The sequence below is a fragment of the Hyperolius riggenbachi genome, chromosome 4, assembly GCF_040937935.1.
Source record: "Hyperolius riggenbachi isolate aHypRig1 chromosome 4, aHypRig1.pri, whole genome shotgun sequence".
Lineage (NCBI taxonomy): Eukaryota > Metazoa > Chordata > Amphibia > Anura > Hyperoliidae > Hyperolius > Hyperolius riggenbachi.
This window is the reverse complement of record NC_090649.1, coordinates 281,953,953-281,977,540: the sequence shown is the minus strand read 5'-3', so window position 1 is coordinate 281,977,540 and position 23,588 is coordinate 281,953,953. Positions and strand designations below refer to the sequence as shown.

The 23,588-nt window shown below is 43.4% G+C and overlaps 1 protein-coding gene across 1 annotated transcript in view; it reads left to right on the top strand.

Annotated features, from left to right (window-relative positions):
• The window catches only part of TRAPPC3L (trafficking protein particle complex subunit 3L), a 107,319-nt gene that overhangs the window by 63,116 nt on the left and 20,615 nt on the right, over window positions 1-23,588 (top strand). The window contains exons 2-4 of the mRNA XM_068231338.1: window positions 4,133-4,180; window positions 15,528-15,625; window positions 16,405-16,504. Coding sequence (XP_068087439.1) covers window positions 4,133-4,180; window positions 15,528-15,625; window positions 16,405-16,504 — 246 coding nt within the window. The remainder of the gene's footprint in view (window positions 1-4,132; window positions 4,181-15,527; window positions 15,626-16,404; window positions 16,505-23,588) is intronic.

The following is a 23,588-nucleotide window of genomic DNA, read 5'->3' as shown; positions in this document are numbered from 1 at the left end:
GATATGGCAGCATTTCGCAGGCCAGAAGCTTGGCTATGCTGGCTGTTACTGCCACGGCCCGGGGGTCATTTGCTGGCAATTTCCTCTTGCGCTCAAACATCTCCGACACAGACAACTGAACCGTAGCGCTGCACACGGAAGGGCTGTTGGTTGTTGTGTTTGATGAACACTGGGAGACCTCAAGAGCACTACTCCGGAAAGTGACAGTGTCAGCGTCGTCTGATGTTTGTGAATGTTGTGAACCACGCAATGGCTGGGCTACTGCTGCTGCTGAGGCGGGTCTGGTGGTGAGTCTGGTGAACCCAAGGGAGGCAGTGTTGTTTCTGGTACCCTGTCCTGACGCGTTTGCCCAAAGAGTGGGATGTTTGGATAGCATGTGACGGCTCATGCTGGTGGTGGAGAGGTTGTTAATATTTTTCCCCCTGCTCAGGCGGGTCTTGCACACCTTGCAAATCGCCATGGTAACATCCTCAGTGCAGTCTTCAAAGAAAGCCCAGACTTTGGAGCACCTGCCTCCTTGCTGGCGATTTCTGTTTGCTCCTCTTTTGCCTCTCACTTGAACTTCCACGCTTGTGGTGCCTGAAATTGCGCGCCGCCTACCTTGTGGCACAAGGCGAACTCGTGCAGCAGTGTGTTCTTCAACAGACTCATCTGTGCTGCTGCTACGACGGCGATGTTCTCGTTCACAAACAAAATCTGGGTCTCTGTCCACATTGTCCATACCCTCCTCTTCCATCTCCTCAAACTCGTCATATGTCATTGTGGGCCACCGCCGTGGAGTAGAGCTCCCCACAACAACCTCTGCGCAGCACACTCCAACGTCGTCTTCCAGATCTTGTCGGCCGACCTCCTGCAATTGCAACCCCTCCTGCCCAAATTGCTCTGGGATTTGGGTTTCCGAGTCCTCTTCGGACTCGCCTTGTATTTCAGTGCGCGGTGCATTTCCCACAGTTAACGGTTGTGAATCCAGGCACAACATTTCTGGCTGTTCCTCCATTGACCTTTGAAAGGTGGAAGTTTGTTGGGCTGGGAATAGCTCCTGCGAATACCCCATTGTGTCCTGAGGTAATTCATCGGACTGGTTATCTGGCAGTTGTGTGCGTGGTGTCGCTGCCGGTTGTGTCAGCTTTGTGCCCACTGGCTCCTTGTAACTGGCTGAGGACTCGGACCTCGTGCGTGATGTGCTGGTGCTGCTTAACCCACTGCTGGACGCTTGAGAGGTCATCCAAGTAATTATCTGGTCCTGTTCTTTTGGATTTGTGAGGGTTGTTGTCCTGGACAACATGGGCGGTATTGAGTGGGTTTTCTTGGGTGCTCCCCTGTGGCCTGTACGTGAACCGTCAGGGGAAACACCTCTTCCCTTGCCCCTCCCTCTTTCACCGGATTTCTTCCTCATTTCACTTATCCTTACAGTACACGCTGACTGGCAGCAGTACAGTGGCAGTACAGAAATGCTATACAGTACCACTATTCCCAGCAGCGACACAGAGCACAATGCTATACAGTGACGGGTGAGCGGTGTACCACTATTCCCAGCAGCGACACAGAGCACAATGCTATACAGTGACGGGTGAGCGGTGTACCACTATTCCCAGCAGCGACACAGAGCACAATGCTATACAGTGGCGAACGAGCGGTGTACCACTATTCCCAGCAGACACAGAACAGTACACAGAATGCTATATAGTGTGGCTGAACGAGCGGTGTACCACTATTCCCAGCAGACACAGAACAGTACACAGAATGCTATATAGTGTGGCTGAACGAGCGGTGTACTACTGTTCCCAGCAGACACAGAACAGTACACAGAATGCTATATAGTGTGGCTGAACGAGCGGTGTACTACTGTTCCCAGCAGACACAGAACAGTACACAGAATGCTATATAGTGTGGCTGAACGAGCGGTGTACTACTGTTCCCAGCAGACACAGAACAGTACACAGAATGCTATATAGTGTGGCTGAACGAGCGGTGTACTACTGTTCCCAGCAGACACAGAACAGTACACAGAATGCTATATAGTGTGGCTGAACGAGCGGTGTACCACTATTCCCAGCAGACACAGAACAGTACACAGAATGCTATATAGTGTGGCTGAACGAGCGGTGTACTACTGTTCCCAGCAGACACAGAACAGTACACAGAATGCTATATAGTGTGGCTGAACGAGCGGTGTACTACTGTTCCCAGCAGACACAGAACAGTACACAGAATGCTATATAGTGTGGCTGAACGAGCGGTGTACTACTGTTCCCAGCAGACACAGAACAGTACACAGAATGCTATATAGTGTGGCTGAACGAGCGGTGTACTACTGTTCCCAGCAGACACAGAACAGTACACAGAATGCTATATAGTGTGGCTGAACGAGCGGTGTACTACTGTTCCCAGCAGACACAGAACAGTACACAGAATGCTATATAGTGTGGCTGAACGAGCGGTGTACCACTATTCCCAGCAGACACAGAACAGTACACAGAATGCTATATAGTGTGGCTGAACGAGCGGTGTACTACTGTTCCCAGCAGACACAGAACAGTACACAGAATGCTATATAGTGTGGCTGAACGAGCGGTGTACTACTGTTCCCAGCAGACACAGAACAGTACACAGAATGCTATATAGTGTGGCTGAACGAGCGGTGTACTACTGTTCCCAGCAGACACAGAACAGTACACAGAATGCTATATAGTGTGGCTGAACGAGCGGTGTACTACTGTTCCCAGCAGACACAGAACAGTACACAGAATGCTATATAGTGTGGCTGAACGAGCGGTGTACCACTGTTCCCAGCAGACACAGAACAGTACACAGAATGCTATATAGTGTGGCTGAACGAGCGGTGTACCACTGTTCCCAGCAGACACAGAACAGTACACAGAATGCTATATAGTGTGGCTGAACGAGCGGTGTACTACTGTTCCCAGCAGTGACACACAATGACTGGGGGGGACCCTGGCTAGCGTGGCTGGAGCGCGAACTACCCTGCCTGCCTACCCAAAGCTAAACCCACAGACAAATGGCGGAGATATGACGTGGTTCGGGTATTTATTTACCCGAACCACGTGACAGTTCGGCCAATCAGAGCACGTTCGGGTCCGAACCACGTGACCCGTTCGGCCAATCACAGCGCTAGCCGAACGTTCGGGGAACGTTCGGCCATGCGCTCTTAGTTCGGCCATATGGCCGAACGGTTTGGCCGAGCACCGTCAGGTGTTCGGCCGAACTCGAACATCACCCGAACAGGGTGATGTTCTGCAGAACCCGAACAGTGGCGAACACTGTTCGCCCAACACTATGCCTAATCACCCATGCATGTATTTTTTTTACATTTCCTAATCAGATTTAACCATTTAACTTTCTTAGAGGCTTTTTACCAATATAAAATGTGTTATATGGATATAATATATATATATATATATATATATATATATATATATATATATATATATATATATATATATATATATATATATATATATATATATATATATATATATATACCGCACTTGGACAGCAAGTATGACATGATCATGAGCAGAACACTGCATCTTTTCTGCACGTTTCACTTTTAAATGAAGCCCACACTTGAAAACATGCACACATAATTATGGTTCCGTAAGTATGCAATCAATTGGCTATGCTTATTTCTAAACAAGAGGAGCTTTACAAGTCAAATGCATAGACTAATGTCTAATGAAGCACATCAAAGTATTCATGTGACTGACTACCATGTGGTCATCACACCAGTCATGTGAGAGCTGAACTCCTAATAAATCGGACATACTTGCATTACATGACATGCATGAGATAGTCAGACTCAAGTTACATATAAATCTATCAGCCTATCAGATTGAAGCATGTATTTGTAATCAATTATTTGCTGATAAGACAATTATGCTGACAACATTTCAGACATTTCAGTTGCGATGCTAACATGTCACTAGATCTTATAAGAGGTTTGTATTTATGCAATAATTTTATGCAATGGGAGAGCTGGAATGTTTTGATTGCATTGACTCAACTCATATGTTTTAAGCCATGTGTGGGGTCAGCATTAGCTTGTGTTTGTAAAGTTGGGTCCCTTTTGCTGACTGGTGCACATTTTTTCTATTTCTACTACTTTTTCTAGGACTGGCATTTACCAGCTGTTTCCTCTTCTGCCTCAGCACATCATATAGTAAGTACACATCAAACACCTAGTTCTTATCTAATGATACTTCCTGTTTTGCTTTGAGACTGCATTCTCACTATGCAGGGTTTTCAGTGAGTTGGTGACAATGTTATAAGCACACAGTGGATTCTATATAGTACAGAGAATATTCTTCAGAGAGTGGAAATACATTCCTGGGTGTGAGCTGGATAGACATTAAGGAGTTATCACCTCAACAAGGACTTAAACTGCATTAAAAACTCACAGAGCTTTTAACTCCTCTTGTTCTAACCAAAACTTAAAGGAACCACGAGGCAATTAAAAAAAAAAAAAAAAGCAGATCTACTTACCTGGGGCTTCCTCCAGCCCTGGGCAGCTTATGAGTCCCTTGCCGCAGCTTCGCTCCCAGCCACTCCTGGGGTCTCCTCCATTGCAGACGCCGACCTGGCGAGGTCGGCATCGTCTGTGCCTGCGCGAGTACGTGGCTGTGCCGCTCACAATCACGTGGCTGAGAGCGTTCTGCACAGGTGCAAAAGTACTGCACCTGCACATAACACTCCTGGGCCGCGGGAGCGGGACCTTAAGTGGCATGGACGCACACTAGTGCAAGTGCAGGAGCCGCCGACCTGCTGGAGACTGGCTGGGAGCGGAGCTGCAGCAAGGGACTCATAAGCTGCAAGGAGCCGGAGGAAGCCCCAGGTAAGTAGATCTGCTTTTTTTTTTGTAAATCGCCTGTTTCCTTCAAAGCAAACCTGAAATGAAAATACACTTATGAGATGATTTGATTTATGTGTAGTACTAAGGGTAAATTGAACATTGGTAATATGAAAACAAAGTTTTTATTTTCAGTTAAAGGGCTGCATTTTTAAGAATTCTAAACAGCAGCCTTGCCAGCCTGATGTAAAATCTACTTCATACAGCTGAAAAACAAATACAAAGTTAAAACAAACGTAATGACCCTTTGAACTTTTCAGCTATAAAATGCTACCACATTTGTTTTCTCAGCCAGAAAAAATGTTTTGTCTTCTGTTTGCTTCAATTAACTTCAAGAAGGATGAAGCCGGCACCATCAAAATGCTCTTTTAGTTTTTTATTTAAAGACTGTCATCAGGTACAATCAAGTACAGTGTACGACGTTTCGGAGCATTGGAGCATGCCCCTTTATCAAGCCATGACAGTCTCAGTATATCATGGAAACAATGAGTTTAAATAGTACATCACATTCAAAACTACCAATGGTAGGCTATCTAACTCACTAGCCAATCCCCATCCACTATGTATAAAGTGGACCTGATGGGGAACTTGTTACATATAGTCTGAGCCAATGGATTTGAAAGTCACTCACCTGTCCATGTCAACCATCCCCTTCAGAGCGCACCATCTCCGCCCCTAACCGTCGCCGCCAGTAGATATATTCGTGATACTTCTATGTTTCTTGAATTTATTGCTACTTTGACTGATATTCCAGAGGGCAGTCTTTTGGTTACTTTGGATGTGGAGAGCCTCTACACCTCCATCCCGCATGATGGGGGTGTGGAGGCTGTCCGTCACTCACTCTTTACTGCTTCAGATTTTGATAAACATCAGATTGAGTTTCTTGTCGAATTGCTAGGATTGGTACTCACCTGTAACTATTTTACCTTTAACGATCAATTTTTCTTGCAGGTTCGGGGGACAGCGATGGGGTCCAATGTGGCCCCGTCCTACGCAAACATATACATGAATGAATATGAGGAGTCTTTTGTCTATAATAACTCTTGTTTTAAAAAACATGCCATTTGCTGGCTCAGATATATAGATGATGTGTTTTGCGTGTGGGCGGGGCCACGTTGGACCCTTGACCAATTTGTGGGTGAACTGCATGATCAGTGTGAATTTATAAAATTCACATCTCATTGTGATGCTAAACAAGTAAATTTTTTGGATACCATGGTGATTTCATCAGATGGTAAACTTGACACTGATCTGTACGTTAAGCCCACTGACAGGAATGCTATCCTGTCATATGAAAGCTTCCATCCTACTAACACTATTAGGTCTATACCTAAGGCACAGTTCAAAAGGGTCAGTCACATAGTGGGTGATAACAGCAGGCGAGAGCTTAGATTTAATGAAATGACACAAAAATGTATTGATAGGCATTACCCTGATGATCTGGTTGCGGAGGCACGCAGGACAGCAGTGGGTACGATTCCGAGACCCAGGGCCAATATGGGCAACCGTATTCCTTTTGTGACAAAATATAATGTCTTGAGTAAGGACGTGGCAAAAATTATTAAAAAACACTGGTCACCTCTTGCCCAATCGTTCCCTTTGGTCCCTGAATTTTGAAGTCCTCCATTATTCTCCTATACAAGGGCCCCTACACTGAGGGACAAACTCACGCATGCTGAGATGAGAACTCTAGTAAGACCCCCTGAAGGGTCCAGGAGAGGAATGTACCCATGCCTTAACTGCGTCCACTGCAATTCAGTCATCAGGAGTGGTGTATTTGCACATCCAAGAACGGGAAAAATATTTAATATCGGAGAGGTCTATAATTGTGATTCTAAGTATGTAATTTACATTTTAAAATGCCCATGTGGGCTATTATATGTAGGGGAGACGACTAAAAAATTTAAAATTAGATTATCAGCCCACAAGCATGCAATCTGTGAGTGTCTCGTGGAGCAACCTGTCGCGAACCATTTTGTACGTTGTAAACATAATGTGAGTCAATTGCGCTGTCAAATTATTGACAGCATACCAATCTTAAAACGAGGTGGTGACAGGCATAGACAATTATTGCTCCGTGAGGCACACTGGATTCGCACACTTGACACCATCGAACCCCGTGGATTGAATCGAGACTATGACCTTACACCCTTCTTATGATTTTTATTAGATTTATTTTGATTTGCATATTTAATTTATCATCCTTTTCCCCTTTAAATTGGTCATTGCATGCGTTGCTTCTGATTGTACTATATAAGCAAATTGTGCCTCTTCTGCTTTGCATTGATGTGACATTTGCAACTCTTTGCTGCTACTATGCCTGTGTCCCTATCCCTGTAGCGCATCATTTCCTGCCCCTTTGGTCTTTCATCGCCATGGCAACGCGGCTTTTTAGCCGTTATGGCACGGCTGGTTAGCCGCTTCATTGCGGCTGTTTAGCCGCTTCAGCCATATAGGGAGACGCAGGGCCGGCTGATTGGTGGTTCCTTCCACGTGATCAGCCGGCGTTGGGTAGTGACGCCATGTCCTGCCCCTCTAGGACGCATGCGGATTTCCGTCCGCGTCCTACGCGTCTCCCTGGTAACGTCAATGATGTTACGGCGCCGCCTCCCTGCAAGTTCCCCATCAGGTCCAGCGAACCGATGGGTGTATACATCTACTTGCGGCGACGGTTAGGGGCGGAGATGGTGCACTCTGAAGGGGATGGTTGACATGGACAGGTGAGTGACTTTCAAATCCATTGGCTCAGACTATATGTAACAAGTTCCCCATCAGGTCCACTTTATACATAGTGGATGGGGATTGGCTAGTGAGTTAGATAGCCTACCATTGGTAGTTTTGAATGTGATGTACTATTTAAACTCATTGTTTCCATGATATACTGAGACTGTCATGGCTTGATAAAGGGGCATGCTCCAACGCTCCGAAACGTCGCACACTGTACTTGATTGTACCTGATGACAGTCTTTAAATAAAAAACTAAAAGAGCATTTTGATGGTGCCGGCTTCATCCTTCTTGAAGATTTTCGCCCAGGTGGTGCTGGGCTAGCCGTGGCACATGTACTGACCATCTAGGGGTTTGTGCATTTCTACACCTATTGCTTCAATTAACTTTTCAGGACAGCAGGCTGTATTTGACTGGTTAATTGGCATAGATAACAGTACTATTATTTAACCTCCCTGGCGGTCAATTAAATCCACCAGGGAGGCAGTGCAGCACTATTTTTTTCTTTATTTTTATAAATCATGTAGCTAGCCTAGCACTAGCTATATGATAGCCGCTGAGCAGCGGCAACCCCCCTCCGATCGCCTCCGGTGATCAGGCCCATCAGGAAATCCTGTTCTGAACGGGATTTCCTTTAGGGCTTCCCCGTCGCCATGGCGACAGGCACGATGATGTCATCGACATTGTGACGTCAGAGGGAGTCGCCAGGCAGCGCGCAGGGTCTCCAAGGGGGGCACCCTCTAACGCGGTGGGTAGCAGCGAATTGGCGCTGAGCGGCGGCAATCGTAGGTAACACACAGCTAGCAAAGTGCTAGCTGCGTGTATAAGAAAAAAAATTATGCAAATTGGCCCAGCTGGGCCTGAGAAAACCTCTGCAGCGGCTTACCCCGTGTCCAGCACGGGGTTACCGCTAAGGGGGTTAATATTATTATTATTATTGATTTATAAAGCACTAACATATTCAGTGGCGCTGTACAAAGTACAAACAAACATGGGTTACATAATAATAGAGATAATGGGATACACCAAATATAGATACTGGTGCAAATTCCAAGACCCAAAAGGGCGAGAGAACCCTGCCCTAGCGAGTTTACAATCTAAAGGAATGTGGGGGGGGCGGGGGTCAAAAGAGGTGGGGTAGTATACATCAATATGCATACCTAGAGGCAGTGTGCTTTTCGGTTATCTAGTAAGTAGTGCAACTTGGCCAGAGGTCAAAGGGGGGATGGCTTAAATTAGAATGTTTGCATGTTGGAAAAAGTGAGTTTTGAGGGAGCAATTAAAGATTTAATTTGCATTTGACTGTGCACTTCATATAAATATAGATAACACTTCATTTGTTTTTTAGTAGTGTTTATTTTCAGCCACTTACTGAATTCAAAGTAATTTGTGTATGATATTCCGTTTAGAAAATAGGACTGGATGAGCTAAAAACCATAAAACAGATTACATTCAAATAAGGCTTGTTTTCAAATAATGAGTTGCAGAGCGTTGAGCACTGCTTTCCCACCCCTGATGGCCAATTCACAATGAGAACAGTCTCTGAACTGGCACAGAAAAAAAATCAGTCTTAATGCATCTTGAAGTAGTGGGTTTGGGTAGCTCATTCACCTATATTATTATTAATTGGATTTATATAGCACCTGTAATGCTTGTGTGCATAAGCAATACTGTCTGTCTACAAATCACAAGTGTAATGCTTGGGGGTTAAACTTTGACCACCCAGAGCAACAAGACTGGTAGCTGATTAATGGAAGAGGCTACACAGGCTGCCCAGAGCAACTGCAGCTCTGGGCTTCCGATATCGCTACAAATAATACACAATGGCAGCGCAGTGCGATGTTGCGCTGCCCTTGCGATAGCAAGCACTCAGACAGGTACAAGACAGGACTACAGATTGGAGTGTAACTAGACAAGTAAGACACAATGGCAGCGCAGTGCGATGTTGCGCTGCCTTAGCAATAGCAAGCATTCAGACAGGTACAAGACAGGACTAGATTGGAGCGTAACTACCGTAGTATCAACCACAGCTCACAGTCACGTCCACAGAAGCAGAGCAAGCAGGCTAACAACAATCACCAGCAAGCATCCACACAGACAAAACTACAGGAAAGAACATAACTAATAGCAACCGCAGCCTATAGTTATGTTCTCAGAACTAGAGTAGCAGGAATACTACCAGTCACCAACGCGGTGATGGCAGAATCCAAGCTATCAGGATAATGGACTTCACTGATCCACCGCTGATGCAGCGATTGTCCATCAGGCATGGAAACTAGGCAATAAACAATAATACAGAAAAATAATAAATGGCTCAACTAATGGATAAATATATATTAGCAAGTCTGCATATATATTTATCAAGAACTAGCTAAAGCACAAGTAATAAGGTCGCATTGAACTACAATAACAGAACTATACAGAGTAACACAGTGCCCAGAAGACCAGCATAGTGATCACTATGATGGGCAGGTCTAAAAGGGGAGACAGACTTTTATGCCGGCATCGACCAATGGATGCAAGCATGCAAATCTCCACACAGCTGAATGGTAATCATTCAATCCTGAGCTGGCTTACAATCCTGAGCTGGCTTGGTTACCATTTGCTAGCTGGTTGTGAATGCAAAGGACTCCCAGAGGAAATACGTGCAGTATTATGTAACATGCCTGCAGGAAATCCAGGGCTATCTGGCCGCAGCTCAGCTGTAGTAAGCCATTGGTGGAATGATGACAGCATCCTGAGCTGCCCAGAACTGCAGATCTATTGCAAATGGCAATGTGACTCATTGCGAATGCACAACCGAATGCAGGCTGACAAGCCAGAACTGTCTGTTTGCGGCTCCACAGCAACGTACAGAACACGCCACAGGAGGAATCCTTACAGCACCAACATATTATGCAGCACTGTACAATAAATTAGGTTACAGACATTGATAATTGGGGTTACAGACAACGAACTACAGGTAATAAGAAATAAGACACACAATGGGCTCTATTCACAAAACTTCTCATAAACGACTTATTTAACCTTAAGCACATTTACAAGCAAAGTAATCACACAAAGTAAGTTGTTCCCGTTTAACTTCATTTCAATACTACCTTTCTTACCTTAATTATATTAATATTTTTGCTCTTTGGGAGCTTAAAAATGTAACAGAGATAAGGTGAAAACAGAGGAAAACAGGTGAAAAAGCTTTGTGCCCAATGCCAGATCATGGTCTGTAGTAGTAGCCCAAGTAATTCAAGTTCATGTTAATCTATGAGCAGAATACACGATCAGGTACAACACACAAGGTGGGAGAACCCTGCCAAAGGCTTACAATCTATAGGCAAGGGGTGGTGACACGATAGGAGGGGGGGCTGTATCGAAATTCCATGATAGTCTGTCTAGGCTAGGATGGTGTTCAACAATCAAGCAGAGACTGTTCCACACTGCACAGTGAAATAAGTAGCAATAGTTAATGATATTATTTATATTTTTATGCACCTCGAAAGAATTCACAAATCAGATGTGACCTTGGGTCAGTGTTTCTCAAACCTGTCCTTGTGACTTCCCAACGGTACATGTTTTGAAGGCAACCTCATCTATCTACAGGTGGGGTAATTAGTGTCTCAGCTACATGGAATCACCTAGCTGAGACACTAATTACCCCACCTGCACATAGGTGAGGTTGCCGGCAAAACATGTACATTTGGGGAGTCACGAGGACAGGTTTGAGAAACACTGCCTCGGGTGATTCAGTTGGTCCATTTTCAAGCTGCATATATTTGCATACACAATTTGCATAACCTTGCATTAATCAGGGCCGCTTCTCACATGAAGCAAGGTGAAACATTGTATCAGGCGCAGAGATTACAGGGGTAGCATTTTTGTATCTTCCTGAGGATGAATGGAGTGGCCAGAAGAGGACTGGGACCTTTCAGCCTGGGGGGAAAAAACAAAGTAGAGGCCGGTATTCATGGCAGCCTCAGCGCAAATGGTGTCACACATGCGCCCCACTTGCTATATGCTGATAGTCACACGGGGCACCCATGCGAAAACACAGCAAGAAAACTTGCAGGTCAGCGTGACAGGTAAAGTATAGCTGCACAGGCATCAGGGGTCACATAATACATTTGGAGGGACTACAGCCAGGGGTTTCCGTCGTGTCTGTCGTTTGTGATTATCGCACACTGTTACCGATGTGCACCCCGATCAACCACATCAGCCTGAGATTTCCCAGCATCTCAGTTTTGACCAATTTCCACCCAAAATCAGTCAAATCGTCGATTGGGCATGCTTGTGATGGCACAGATTTTCATTCAATTCGACAGTAATTATCAAAACAGTTGGTTATTTTCCAAGTTGACAGATGGCCACCCTAATTCCCTGAAGGCTCCCCCGACACACACACACTTATGTCCAAAGAGGGACTGTCCCTTCAAAAGAGACAGTTAGGAGCTATGATGGTAAGAGATCACATAGTTTTTTTTCTACAGACCCTCTCTGTCTCTGCTCTGCATCTTGCTGTGTACATTTACCAGCCCTCTAATTGCTCTGTAATTGCACTTTTATTTCCCTTCAGCCAGCCTAGTGTTTCACATTGCCTTTTACAAAAACCTGAATGCAGCAGGCCTTGCACCGGCCCTAAATCATTAAATGAGAGGCAGCCTGGGGGGAAATGTCCGACTTTTCCCCCTGGCCAGTCCTCCCCTGGGAGTGGCTGAGGGTGAGCAGTTTCTTTGTCCAAGACTCACAGCCAGCCAGTGTGCTATTGTGTTGAGCTGTAGCATGTCGTGTGAGAACATTAAATGAAGCAGAGTAAATTGTCGGGTGCTGTGCGATTACCATATATACTCGCATACAAGCCGAATTTTTGACCCCCAAAAAGGGGGTCAAAAGTTGGGGGGTCGGCTTATATGCAAGTCTTTCCGGGTGGTCTAGTGGTCGGGTGGTCCGCGCCCCGCTCCCCCCTCCCCGCTCCCCCCGCGGCCGCCGCTGCTATTACCTGCTTAGGCAGCGGCCGCTTCCTAATCCGCGTTCCCCTTCTCATGTTCAGTTGCAGAGTGTATCACAGCAGCGTGCCCGGTGCTGCTGCTGTGACGATGCAGGGGGCAGGAAAGAGCGGTTCCCCTGGTAATGGCGATACAGGGAGCCGCGCTCTTTCCTGCCCCCTGCATCGTCACAGCAGCAGCGCCGGGTGGGCGCGCTGCTGTGATACACTCTGCAACTGAACACGAGAAGGGGAACGCAGATTAGGAAGCGACCGCTGCCTAAGCAGGTAATAGCAGCGGCGGCCGCGGGGGGAGCGGGGAGGGGGAGCGGGGAGGGGGGGAGCGCTATACTGGGGCACTACCTACCTATACTGGGCATTTTACTAGCTATATTGGGCGTTTTACTAGCTATACTGGGCACTATACTAGCTCTACTGGGCATTTTACTAGCTATACTGGGCACTATACTGGCTGTACTGGGCACTATACTAGCTATACTGGGCACTATACTAGCTATACTGGACACTACCTACCTATACTGGGCACTATACTGGCTAAACTGGGCACTATACTAGCCATACTGGGGCACTATACTAGCCATACTGGGGCACTATACTAGCCATACTGGGGTACTATACTAGCTATACTGGGCACTATACTAGCTAAACTGGGCACTATACTTGCTAAACTGGGCACTATACTAGCTAAACTGGGCACTTTACTAGCTATACTGGACACTACCTACCTATACTGGGCACTATACTGGCTATACTGGGCACTATACTAGCTATACTGGACACTACCTACCTATACTGGGCACTATACTGGCTATACTGGGCACTATACTGGCTATACTGGGCACTATACTAGCTAAACTGGGCACTTTACTAGCTATACTGGGCACTATACTAGCTATACTGGAAACTACCTACCTATACTGGGCACTATACTGGGCACTATACTGGCTATACTGGGCACTACACTAGCTATACTGGGAACTATACTAGATAAACTGGGCACTATACTGGGACACACTGGGGGGCTGCACCAATCCAGCATTTCCTACCCCCGGCTTATATGGGGGTCAATCATTCTTCCCTGGTTTTTCAGGGAAAAGTTGGGGGGTCGGCTTATATGCGGGTCAGCTTATATGCGAGTATATACGGTATTCCAAATCGGAGTGGGGTGCACATCCTCACAAGTTTGCATCAGGCAGCAAAAGGTCTACAACCGGCCCTGGCATTAATTCAGAATGATTTGCATCTCATTGGCCACCCCTAAAAATGAGCAGTGATAATAAGCCCTGTACACCACTCAGCACCACATTATTTGTGAAAAGGCCATGATATTTCTTCAAAATCTTCATTCTAAAGTTCTCTCCTAAATGCTTCAGAGATGCAAATCAAATGCAGAAATGATAGGTCTGTGCACACACATTTTAAAACATTCCCCCCATAAAACCAATGCTGGTTAACTTGTGAGCCCAAATAGGCATGTCAGTTACTGCGCACTCCTTTACCAGAACTGATCGGTATGTATACATCGGTATATATACATCTTCAGGCCCTACAGTTCCTTGAAAAGCTACATCTGAGCGAGTCCTAGTGGGCAAAACACATCCTGCGCACACTTGCCGTCTAGTAGTGGGCTGCACTGTTCCCCTGTGCCTCCGCAGCCTTCCTCCACGCACATGTTGTGACAGTTGGGCCTGCTGCAGTCCATGGTCGCAGTGGCTAGAGTTCTCTCGCTGCCCTTCAAGGATTGCCCCTGACCTCTGCCCATCACTGGTTCTCTGAGGGAATTGGCAATGATGAGCTGTTGATGATGGCGGGCTGGAACAGTGAATGAAACAGTAGATACATGAGTTACCTGTCGTTTCACTGTCTTACTGTTGCCCGGGATCAATCCAACCTAAGTGCTGGCAAAGTTTGACACAGTTGTGTCAGTAATGGCTGCGTGTGGGATATCCCAGAGGCGTGTTTAGCATAACACACGGGGTTGAGCTTTTCCAGGAACTGTGCTCCTAAGCTCCTTTAGCATTGTGTATTTACAACTGTAGCTTTTTCTAAAGGTGAGACGAGCATGATTGGTTGAGGTGGATATTCAGTTCTTTTTCGACTGTCTACACACGTTCTGCAGGACACCTGTAGTGAGATAAATATGGCATTTTTTAAGGAATAAAAATACAATCTGAGGTACAATGCTGCTCTTCTGATATCAGCAGCTTTTAAAGGATACCCGAGGTGATGTGACATGATGCTATAGACGTGTATGTAAAGTGCCTAGCACTCAAATAACTATGCTGTGTTCCTTTTTTTCTTTCTCTGCCTGAAAGAGTTAAACATCAGGTACGTAAGTGGCAGTTCAGGACTGGGTCAGACTACAGTGGGACCCTTACTCATAACAAATTACAACTATAACACACTTTCCTAGCAGAAAATGGCTTCTGAGAGCAGGAAAGAGATAAAAAGGGTCAATAGTTCATACATTTTAGCTCTGGCATACTTCAATGAATATGTCATTGAGCTAAAACAGTAAAGACTTAAAAAGTAGATTTAAATATAAAATAAAACTGCGGAATATCTTAAAAAGTCATTTTTAGGAGACGGAAGATGGATACAATTGTTTTTTTTCATTAGTTCATTTTCACCTCGGGTGTCCTTTAAATCTCACACACAAAGAGAGAAAAATGCAGCCATTGAAGTCAGTCTTGAGTTAGATCATCTGTTTTGCACATTTTTTTTTCTAGCTGTGACTCAGGAAATATAGCAGTACAGTATATAATTGGCAGAACAGTCAGATAAGTAATAGGGAGTAATGATAAAATTCTCCATGTCCCTCTCACTGCAGGTTTCCTCTAAAGCTCTAGTCACAGTAGGCTGTGTCTAATCATCTACTGCTACTTCTAATCATCTTGTTTCAGTACAATGAAAGGTGAAATCAATGTGTTTTCTATTTACAGAGTAGAGATCTCTTTGTTCTCACCTATGGTGCTCTAGTCGCACAGTTATGTAAAGATTATGAAAATGATGAGGAGGTGAACAAATACTTGGATACAATGTAAGTACATTTCCACAACTTTCCTGTTTATCCAAGGGTTATTCTTTAAAGTGTACCAGAGACTAAAAGAAAATAAAAGTTTTATACATACCTGGGGCTTCCTCCAGCCCCATGCGCACCGCAACCGCCGGAGAGATACGTAGAGGGTGCACTCCTCTTGCTCAGACTCGCCGCGACTGGCAGAAGTTACGGGACCCAGTATCAGCGATTCAGAAGGCTGAGGATGGCGGCGTGGGAGCGATCCGTGCACAAAAACTGGTATGTATAAAACTTTTATTTTTTTAGTCTCTGATTTCCTTTAAACAATGTAAACCTTTCACACTGTGTCTGTTGCATTGTTAAACAATATCATCGTAATGCGATGCAATAATATTCCTATGGGGCTTTCATATTGATTAGGGTGCAGCAGGGAAACGGTAACCGCCCAACATGTTTGTTTACAGTGGCAATGAGGCATGCATTCATTGTATTGTATGCCTTACTATACGGTGTCACCGCAATGCTACTGCGACTCTTCAGCTACATTGGTAGTCTCCAGAATTCATTCTTCATTCACTTTCTTACTGACCAGAAAAGAGTTAAAATGCGTAAGAAGACCTACACTGAAAGATTGCTATCCCGCCAACCATACTCACCGCAACACTGGCCTAAAGCCCCAGTATCAATATATTTTAATTTAATTCAAATATCTACATGGAAATGGTCCTCCATCAACTCTGATAAATCCCATAACTGAAGATATTTTTGCTCACTAAATGACTAAGTTTTGCCATTTGCAGGGGATACAACATTGGAGTTAGACTAATTGAAGATTTTTTGGCTAACTCTGGTATAAAGAAGTGCCGAAGTTACAGTGAGACAGTGGACATAATAGCAAAGGTACTGTAAAATGAAACAAATTTTCAACTGTGTAGAGGGTATGTGTGGGTCTAAAGGAGCCTATTGTGTTTTGTGCGACCTGTTTGGGTATTGTATTTTATCACATCAAATTAATTGACTATAACTTATCATTGCAAATTTGCACAGGCGTAGTTTGGTGCTGGTTTCACACTTACAGGAAACCCGAGGTGAAAGGTATATGAAAGCTGCCATATTTAGTACCTATTAAACAAAACTAGTTGCCTAGAAGTCCTTCTGATCCCGTGTCATAGCCATAGACACTGAACAAGCATGCAGCAGATCAGCTTCTCTGACTCGGCTGACTCAGGTTTTACTGGATTAGCCATTTGCTTGATCCAGGGTTTTGACTTAGACTTCTTATGCCAGAAGATGAGCAGGGCTGCCAGGCAACTGGCACTGTTTATAAGGAAATGAATATGGCAGCCTCCATATCACTCTTACCTCCCTTTAAAGTATGCATTGTGGTGCAATGCCTCGCCCCCATCGCACCGCAACAGGAAAAAAAACCACAAACTTATTGAGCCTGTGGCAGAGTACGCCAACAGGGTCATATGCATAGCGCCATCCCCCTCTCCCAGTTAGGATCACCGTCGTATTCCCGTCATATCCCCATCATTCTGGCCATGCCTAAAGTGCCATGGAACACAGGCAACTGAAACATATGTGATCAGCATTTGTTTTTGTTCTTGACAGAGAAACGAAGGCATTCCATACTACACACCAGCGATGTAACTTTGCCATATTCCTTTCTCCAAAGCTGGAGAAGATTTATGAGGAAAATAAAGATAGTCAGGAGTACTTTTATGCCGTTGTTAATTTCTCTAAAAGCAGCACATGAAAGAACTGATTTGACTTTAATAACTATAATCTTGAAACCATACATACTATTATCATCACTAATAATTGCAATTAAGCAACAGATTCGAAATAGGAGTTGCAGCGTCATTTCACAAATTCACAGTCCTTTGTAATTAAGCAAATATGAAAGGAAAATGCAGACGTGTAATCTAATAAGTCTCAATGATTGTTTGCACTCAGTGTAATGATTTGCATGACTTTCATTTCTGTTACACCTACACATAAAGCTAATCCTCAGGTATACCGCCTGTCTGTGTGGCTTTCATCTTCAAATAATATGGGATACTTTTCTCTCATATATCACCACTAAGTTATTGGTGTTACTGGTGTAATCCAATGCAGTTGCAAGCTGCTCACCCAGTTTTTCACTCATTGGTATGATTTATGTGACAGTTCTGAACCATACGTTCTTTGATGTTAGAGTGAACTTTGTCAAAATGTATACTAGATTGGAAAATAATTTAAAAGAAAGCCTTGAAATGAATGGAAGCAAGCACTGACAGTTTTAAAAGCTGGCGATGTACTTATGGATTGCCACACAATGTGGCAAAACGATTGTTTCCTCTCTGGTTGGAATTAATTCAGAGAGAAATCGATTTTTACCACACACAGCATATCGCTTTTCAATAGATTCCAAATGGGAATCTACTGAAAACTGATTAAATCACAGCGTTGTACTGTTTGGTGTAGTGCAACACTATGGGCTGTCCAGTGGCGTAGCTAAGGAGCTGTGGGCCCCGATGCAAATTTTACAATGGGGCCCCCAAGCACTTTATACATAAGAATTGATACGGCACACCAAAACCTGCCAATGGCAACTACAGTGTCAGAGGTGCAAGAAGGGGATGGGGAACAGTTTGATAATGATTACCACTATTCAAAGTATCTATAGAAGTGATTATTATGAGCACAGGACCAATAGAGAGCGAATACTGTAATTAAGGCAGCGCCCTTTGGGGCCCCTCTGACCCAAGGGCCCCGATGCGGTCGCAACCTCTGCATCCCCTATTGCTACGCCCCTGGGGCTGTCGATCTACTGTCAGTTCTGCCATCCACCTGGATTTTCCATCCTGGCTGATTGATACTTTTGAGCAATTGTTGGTCAAAACTTATCAAAAGTGGATAGACCAGACATTTTAAGGGATTGATTGCCAGCAGAATCGATTGCAGCAATCAAATCTGCTGGGCATCAAATGGAAAAGCCAATGTGTATATATTATACCTTAAATAAAATATTGTATTATAGTAATATATATATATATATATATATATATATATATATATATATATATATATATATATATATATAATAATATACTGTATATATTATATACCGTATATGATTGCACCTCTTGTACTTTACTATTGTGTCTACTTTTAACTTACATATTTTCTTAACAAAATGTTACCAAAATGTTGGCAATGTTTCCAGATGTATTGGATCAGAGACCCAAATACTCTGTTCAGAAATAAGTATAACTGCCGAGATAACCACACACGGACCAAACCTCTTATTTTAACCAATTAGCTGTCAACGTATGTTAATGAAAATATATATGATGGCTCACACATATAAAGTCAAGAAAAGTGCTATAAGACAGTGGGGAGGCTCTACACTAGCATTTTACAATGAAGCAGACATTCAGTTTATTATCATAGCTCACTGAGAGCATGGATTACCGTATATACTCGAATACAAGTCAACCTCGTGTATAAGTCGAGCCCAATATTCAACCCTCTTAAGCTGGAATTTTTTATTGACTCAAGTATAAGTCTACCCAGCAAAGATAATGGCTGCACTTAGGGCTCACGAGGGGTTAATGACTGCACTGCATACAGTATTGCAGCCATTAACCCCTCTTGTCCCTTAAGTGCAGCCAATAAATTCTCCAGTCCCCCAAGTGCTGCAAGTATTCACTCCCTTTTTCTGCAGCCCAGTATTTCCTTCCTGCCCCTTTCCTTGTTAATTGTAGCCAGGACTTTCAGACCTGTGTTTTCTTGGCAAAATGTTACTTACCACTGGGTAAATTGTGGCAAATGGGAATGTCACTATTAGTACACACATAACTCTGGTGCTCAGTGTTGCTCGTGACTCGTGTATAAGCCAACCCCTAAACTTTTATGAAGTGAATTAGACCTACATTTCTAGACTTATGCTAGAGTATATACAGTAGGTCTTTTAACCAAAACTTACTACAGGTACTGATTTTTGAGTTCATAAAGAATGGCAAAAGGCAACGGCAGAGTTCCCAAGGTTGGAGAAGAGAGTTTGTGAAGAGAGGATTGGGGACACCATTTTTAAAGTGCATCTTCAGCCACAGAAATAGGACCAAACTGCTTTGCATATGTCAAGACTTACATCCAACAGCCTATTACTAATTTTTTTTAATTATAATATGAAATTGAGATACACAGGTGTATCACATAATAATCCAATTTTGTGCACCGCCACCACTATCTACTATGCTAAATTAACCGAACTACATGCACCACAACCACTGTTTAGAGTTTGGTTGCATGGTAGTAGTATAATAGCTGAACTCTGGTGCTCAAGTATAATACAGGTGAAGCGCCATAGCAGTAATTTACATTGTGTTTTTTTTTAAACAATATTTTATTTATTTTCCATAATGATACAGAATCTCGGGTGTAACATACCCATCATAAGAGGTAAACAAATATTAGTGTGCGGTACATTGGTTAGCAAGTAGCTATATTCAGTCGAACTACCCCTATTTAAAATCCTCCCTACCCTCCCTGCAGTCAATCCTTATCAAAGTCCATCTGTGTGCTCAATATTTCACTAGTAAAGATTCTCCCAGATCAAAGTAGGGCCTGTTATGTAATTTCTAGTCTGCCCAATGATCCCTGTAGCTGAGCAGTACAGTACCAGCCCATATACTTAAAGTGTTCCATAAGGTAATTTCTCTCCTTTGTGGTGAAGGAAGCAAGAATAAAATGTCTCCAGGTTGTAAATAAGTGCTTAGTTATTTTTTCTTTATGTGATAAGGCGTCCAGTCTGTCTAGATTAAACAAATTAGTAAGTTCCTCTTTGACATCCCACATCGTGGGTAAAGAAGGGTAAATCCACTTGTTGAAAATTGTTTTTCTTGCAGCAATGATGATGAGATGCGGTAATGAGCCAAGGTTTTTCCTTGTTTAGCATGTATTGGTGCTGGGTTCCTTGGCTGGTTCATAGTAGTTAAATAAAAGTAGGGCTGGATTCAGATCTAGTTTTACCTTACATAACTGGTCAATATAAACAAGTACCTTTGACCAGAAGGACTGGATATGAGGACATTTCCACACACAGTGTAGCAGGTCAGCATTCGGCAATTTGCATTTGGAACATTCTGCTTTATAGTATGCAGGGGGGGCAGTGTACTTAATATTAAAGGCGTATTTTGCCCTGTATATGAGTTTGTGTGATTCCTGCCAATTTTCCCCCAAAACTAGTTTTCTAATCACCCTTGCCCCTCATAGGATTTTCGTCCCTATATCAGGATCTGAGAAGTCTTTTGCCCATGTTTTAATGTTTAAGTTCACCATATCTGGCAAATTTTTATTTTGAATAGTGGAATGAAGTTGGGATAGAGACAATTTAGGAATATGAGGGGCCAGGAAGCTGTCAAATTCGTTTAATTGCAGAAGGTTGGAGGTATCCCGTAATTTGTCCTTCATATAGGCTCTCAATTGGGCATAGTAAAGGAAATGATGGGCTGGAAGATTACATTTTGCTTTTAATTATTTAAAGGTTAAAAATTTCCCTTCTCGAAGATTTATTAGTTGACCCAATCTGATTAACCCATTCTAGAAATCCCTTATGTGATAAGCTTGCAGGGAACCCAGGGTGACCCCAAAAAGGCATGTATTTAGTGATTTGGTAGCAGACCTTAAATTGTTTGCAAGTTTCCTTCCAGGAGGCAATAGTATCCCTCATCAGTTTGCTGTGCTTCAAACGGGGCGGGAGGGAAGGGTACCCACTATGGAGCAGGCCTGAAAGAGTCCATGGTTCTGCATAGGCCATCTCCAGGTTGATATTAGAAAAAATGCTAGAGCCATTTATCCAATCTCTTGCGTGTCTAACCATGCACGCTAGATTGTAACGTCTAATGTTCGGGATGCCCAATCCCCCCCCCCCCCACACTCCTTGGCTCCTTGGGAAGTTGCAATTTATGAAAAGCCACCCGGGCCCTCCTACCTTCCCAAAGGAAAAGCGCGAAGGCACTGTTTAAATCGCGTATGTTGGAATGTTTCATAAGTAAGGATATGGTTTGGAGTGGATATAATAGCCTTCCAAGGCTAGCTGCTTTTATTAAGGCTGCTCTACCCATGATATTGATGGGAAGGTTTTTCCAAATTTGAAGTTGGCGTTTTATGTCCGCTATCAAAGATGAGTAGTTAATTGTGTACATTTTATCTGGGTCTTTGTTGAAGTTCACTCCTAAGTAGCGGACCTGGGAACATATTTTTACCGGATAGTTGTTCTGATTTCGGGGCATAGCTTTTTTTTAAAGAAACATTAATTCGCACTTAGCCACGTTTGCCTTGAAACCACTAGCCTGCCCCACATCTTCCAATAATTTGAAAATTTTGTCCAGCTGTCTATCTGGATTGGTCAAAAATAGCAGAATATCACCTGCGTACAGCTTGGTATCTCCAATACATATCCCTTCTATTTGTGCCTCTAGCATCTGAGTCAGTGGTTCTAGCGCCAAGTTGAAAAGGAGGGGGGATAAGATGCAGCCCTGTCTCATGCCCTTTTCTAATGAAAATCTAGTTGATAGGAACCCTGGAGTCTAAATGTGTCCCTGGGGATTAGTATGCATTGCTGTAAGAAGATTTCGTAGGGGGCCTATAATAGCTATTTTGTCTAAAACCCTGTTCAACCAGTCCCAATGAACATTATCAAAAGCCTTTTCGGCGTTGATCATTAACACAGCATGATCTTTGCAAGTATGAGGATAAGCTTTAGCGTAGTCTTGTGCAATAAGTAGTTTACGAATGTTTGCTACTGCTGATCTCTGACGTATGAATCCCATCTGATTTGAGCTTACCAGTTTAGGCATATATTCGGCCAATCTATCAGCCATGATTTTAGATAATAATTTAAGGTCCTGGTTGATCAGAGAAATAGGTCTGTACGAGCTCGGAAGTAAAGGGTCTTTTCCGGGTTTTAAGATAAGTTTAATATATGCTAAATTGAATGAATTAGGGTATGCTTTCTGAGCAAGCACATGGTTAAAAGGCTTGGTCAATACAGCAACCACTTCCTTCTTAAAGAGACACTGAAGCGAAAAAAAATTATGATATTATGATTTGTATGTGTAGTACAGCTAAGAAATAAAACATTAAGATCAGATACATCAGTCTAATTGTTTCCAGTACAGGAAGAGTTGAGAAACTCCAGTTGTTATCTCTATGCAAACAAGCCATTAAGCTCTCCGACTAAGTTAGTCGTGGAGAGGGCTGTTATCTGACTTTTATTATCTCAACTGTAAGTGAACTGTTTACTTTTTCTCTGCTAGAGGAGAGGTCATTACTTAACAGACTGCTCTGAAAGACTCATTTTGAATACTGAGTGTTGTGTAATCTGCACATATTATAGAATGATGCAATGTTAGAAAAAACACTATATACCTGAAAATAAAAGTATGAGAATATTTTCTTTGCTGCTACTTTTCTAGAAATTATTCATAGTACACAACCAATTCATTATATCATATTTTTTTTCGCTTCAGTGTCTCTTTAAGGAGCTTCAAAAATTCTGGAGTGAGTCCATCAGGGCCTGGCGGCTTATGATTCGCTAGATTTTTAATGGTATAGGTGACCTCTGCCAGAGTAATTTCCGCATTTAAGATGGACAGATCTTCCTCTGATAATTTAGCTAGTTTGAGTCTCTGTAGGTGATCAAATCCTATGCTTTGAGCAACTATATCTGGTTCTTTTTTATACAAGGAGGTATAGAAATGCTTAAGTTTCATTAATTAATTTGGGCTCATGAGTGATTCAGCCTGATTCGGTGTGGAGACTTGAGATTAAAGAGACACTGAAGCGAAAAAAAAAATGATGATATTATGATTTGTATGTGTAGTACAGCTAAGAAAAAAAACATTAAGATCAGATACATCAGTCTAATTGTTTCCAGTACAGGAAGAGTTGAGAAACTCCAGTTGTTATCTCTATGCAAAAAAGCTATTAAGCT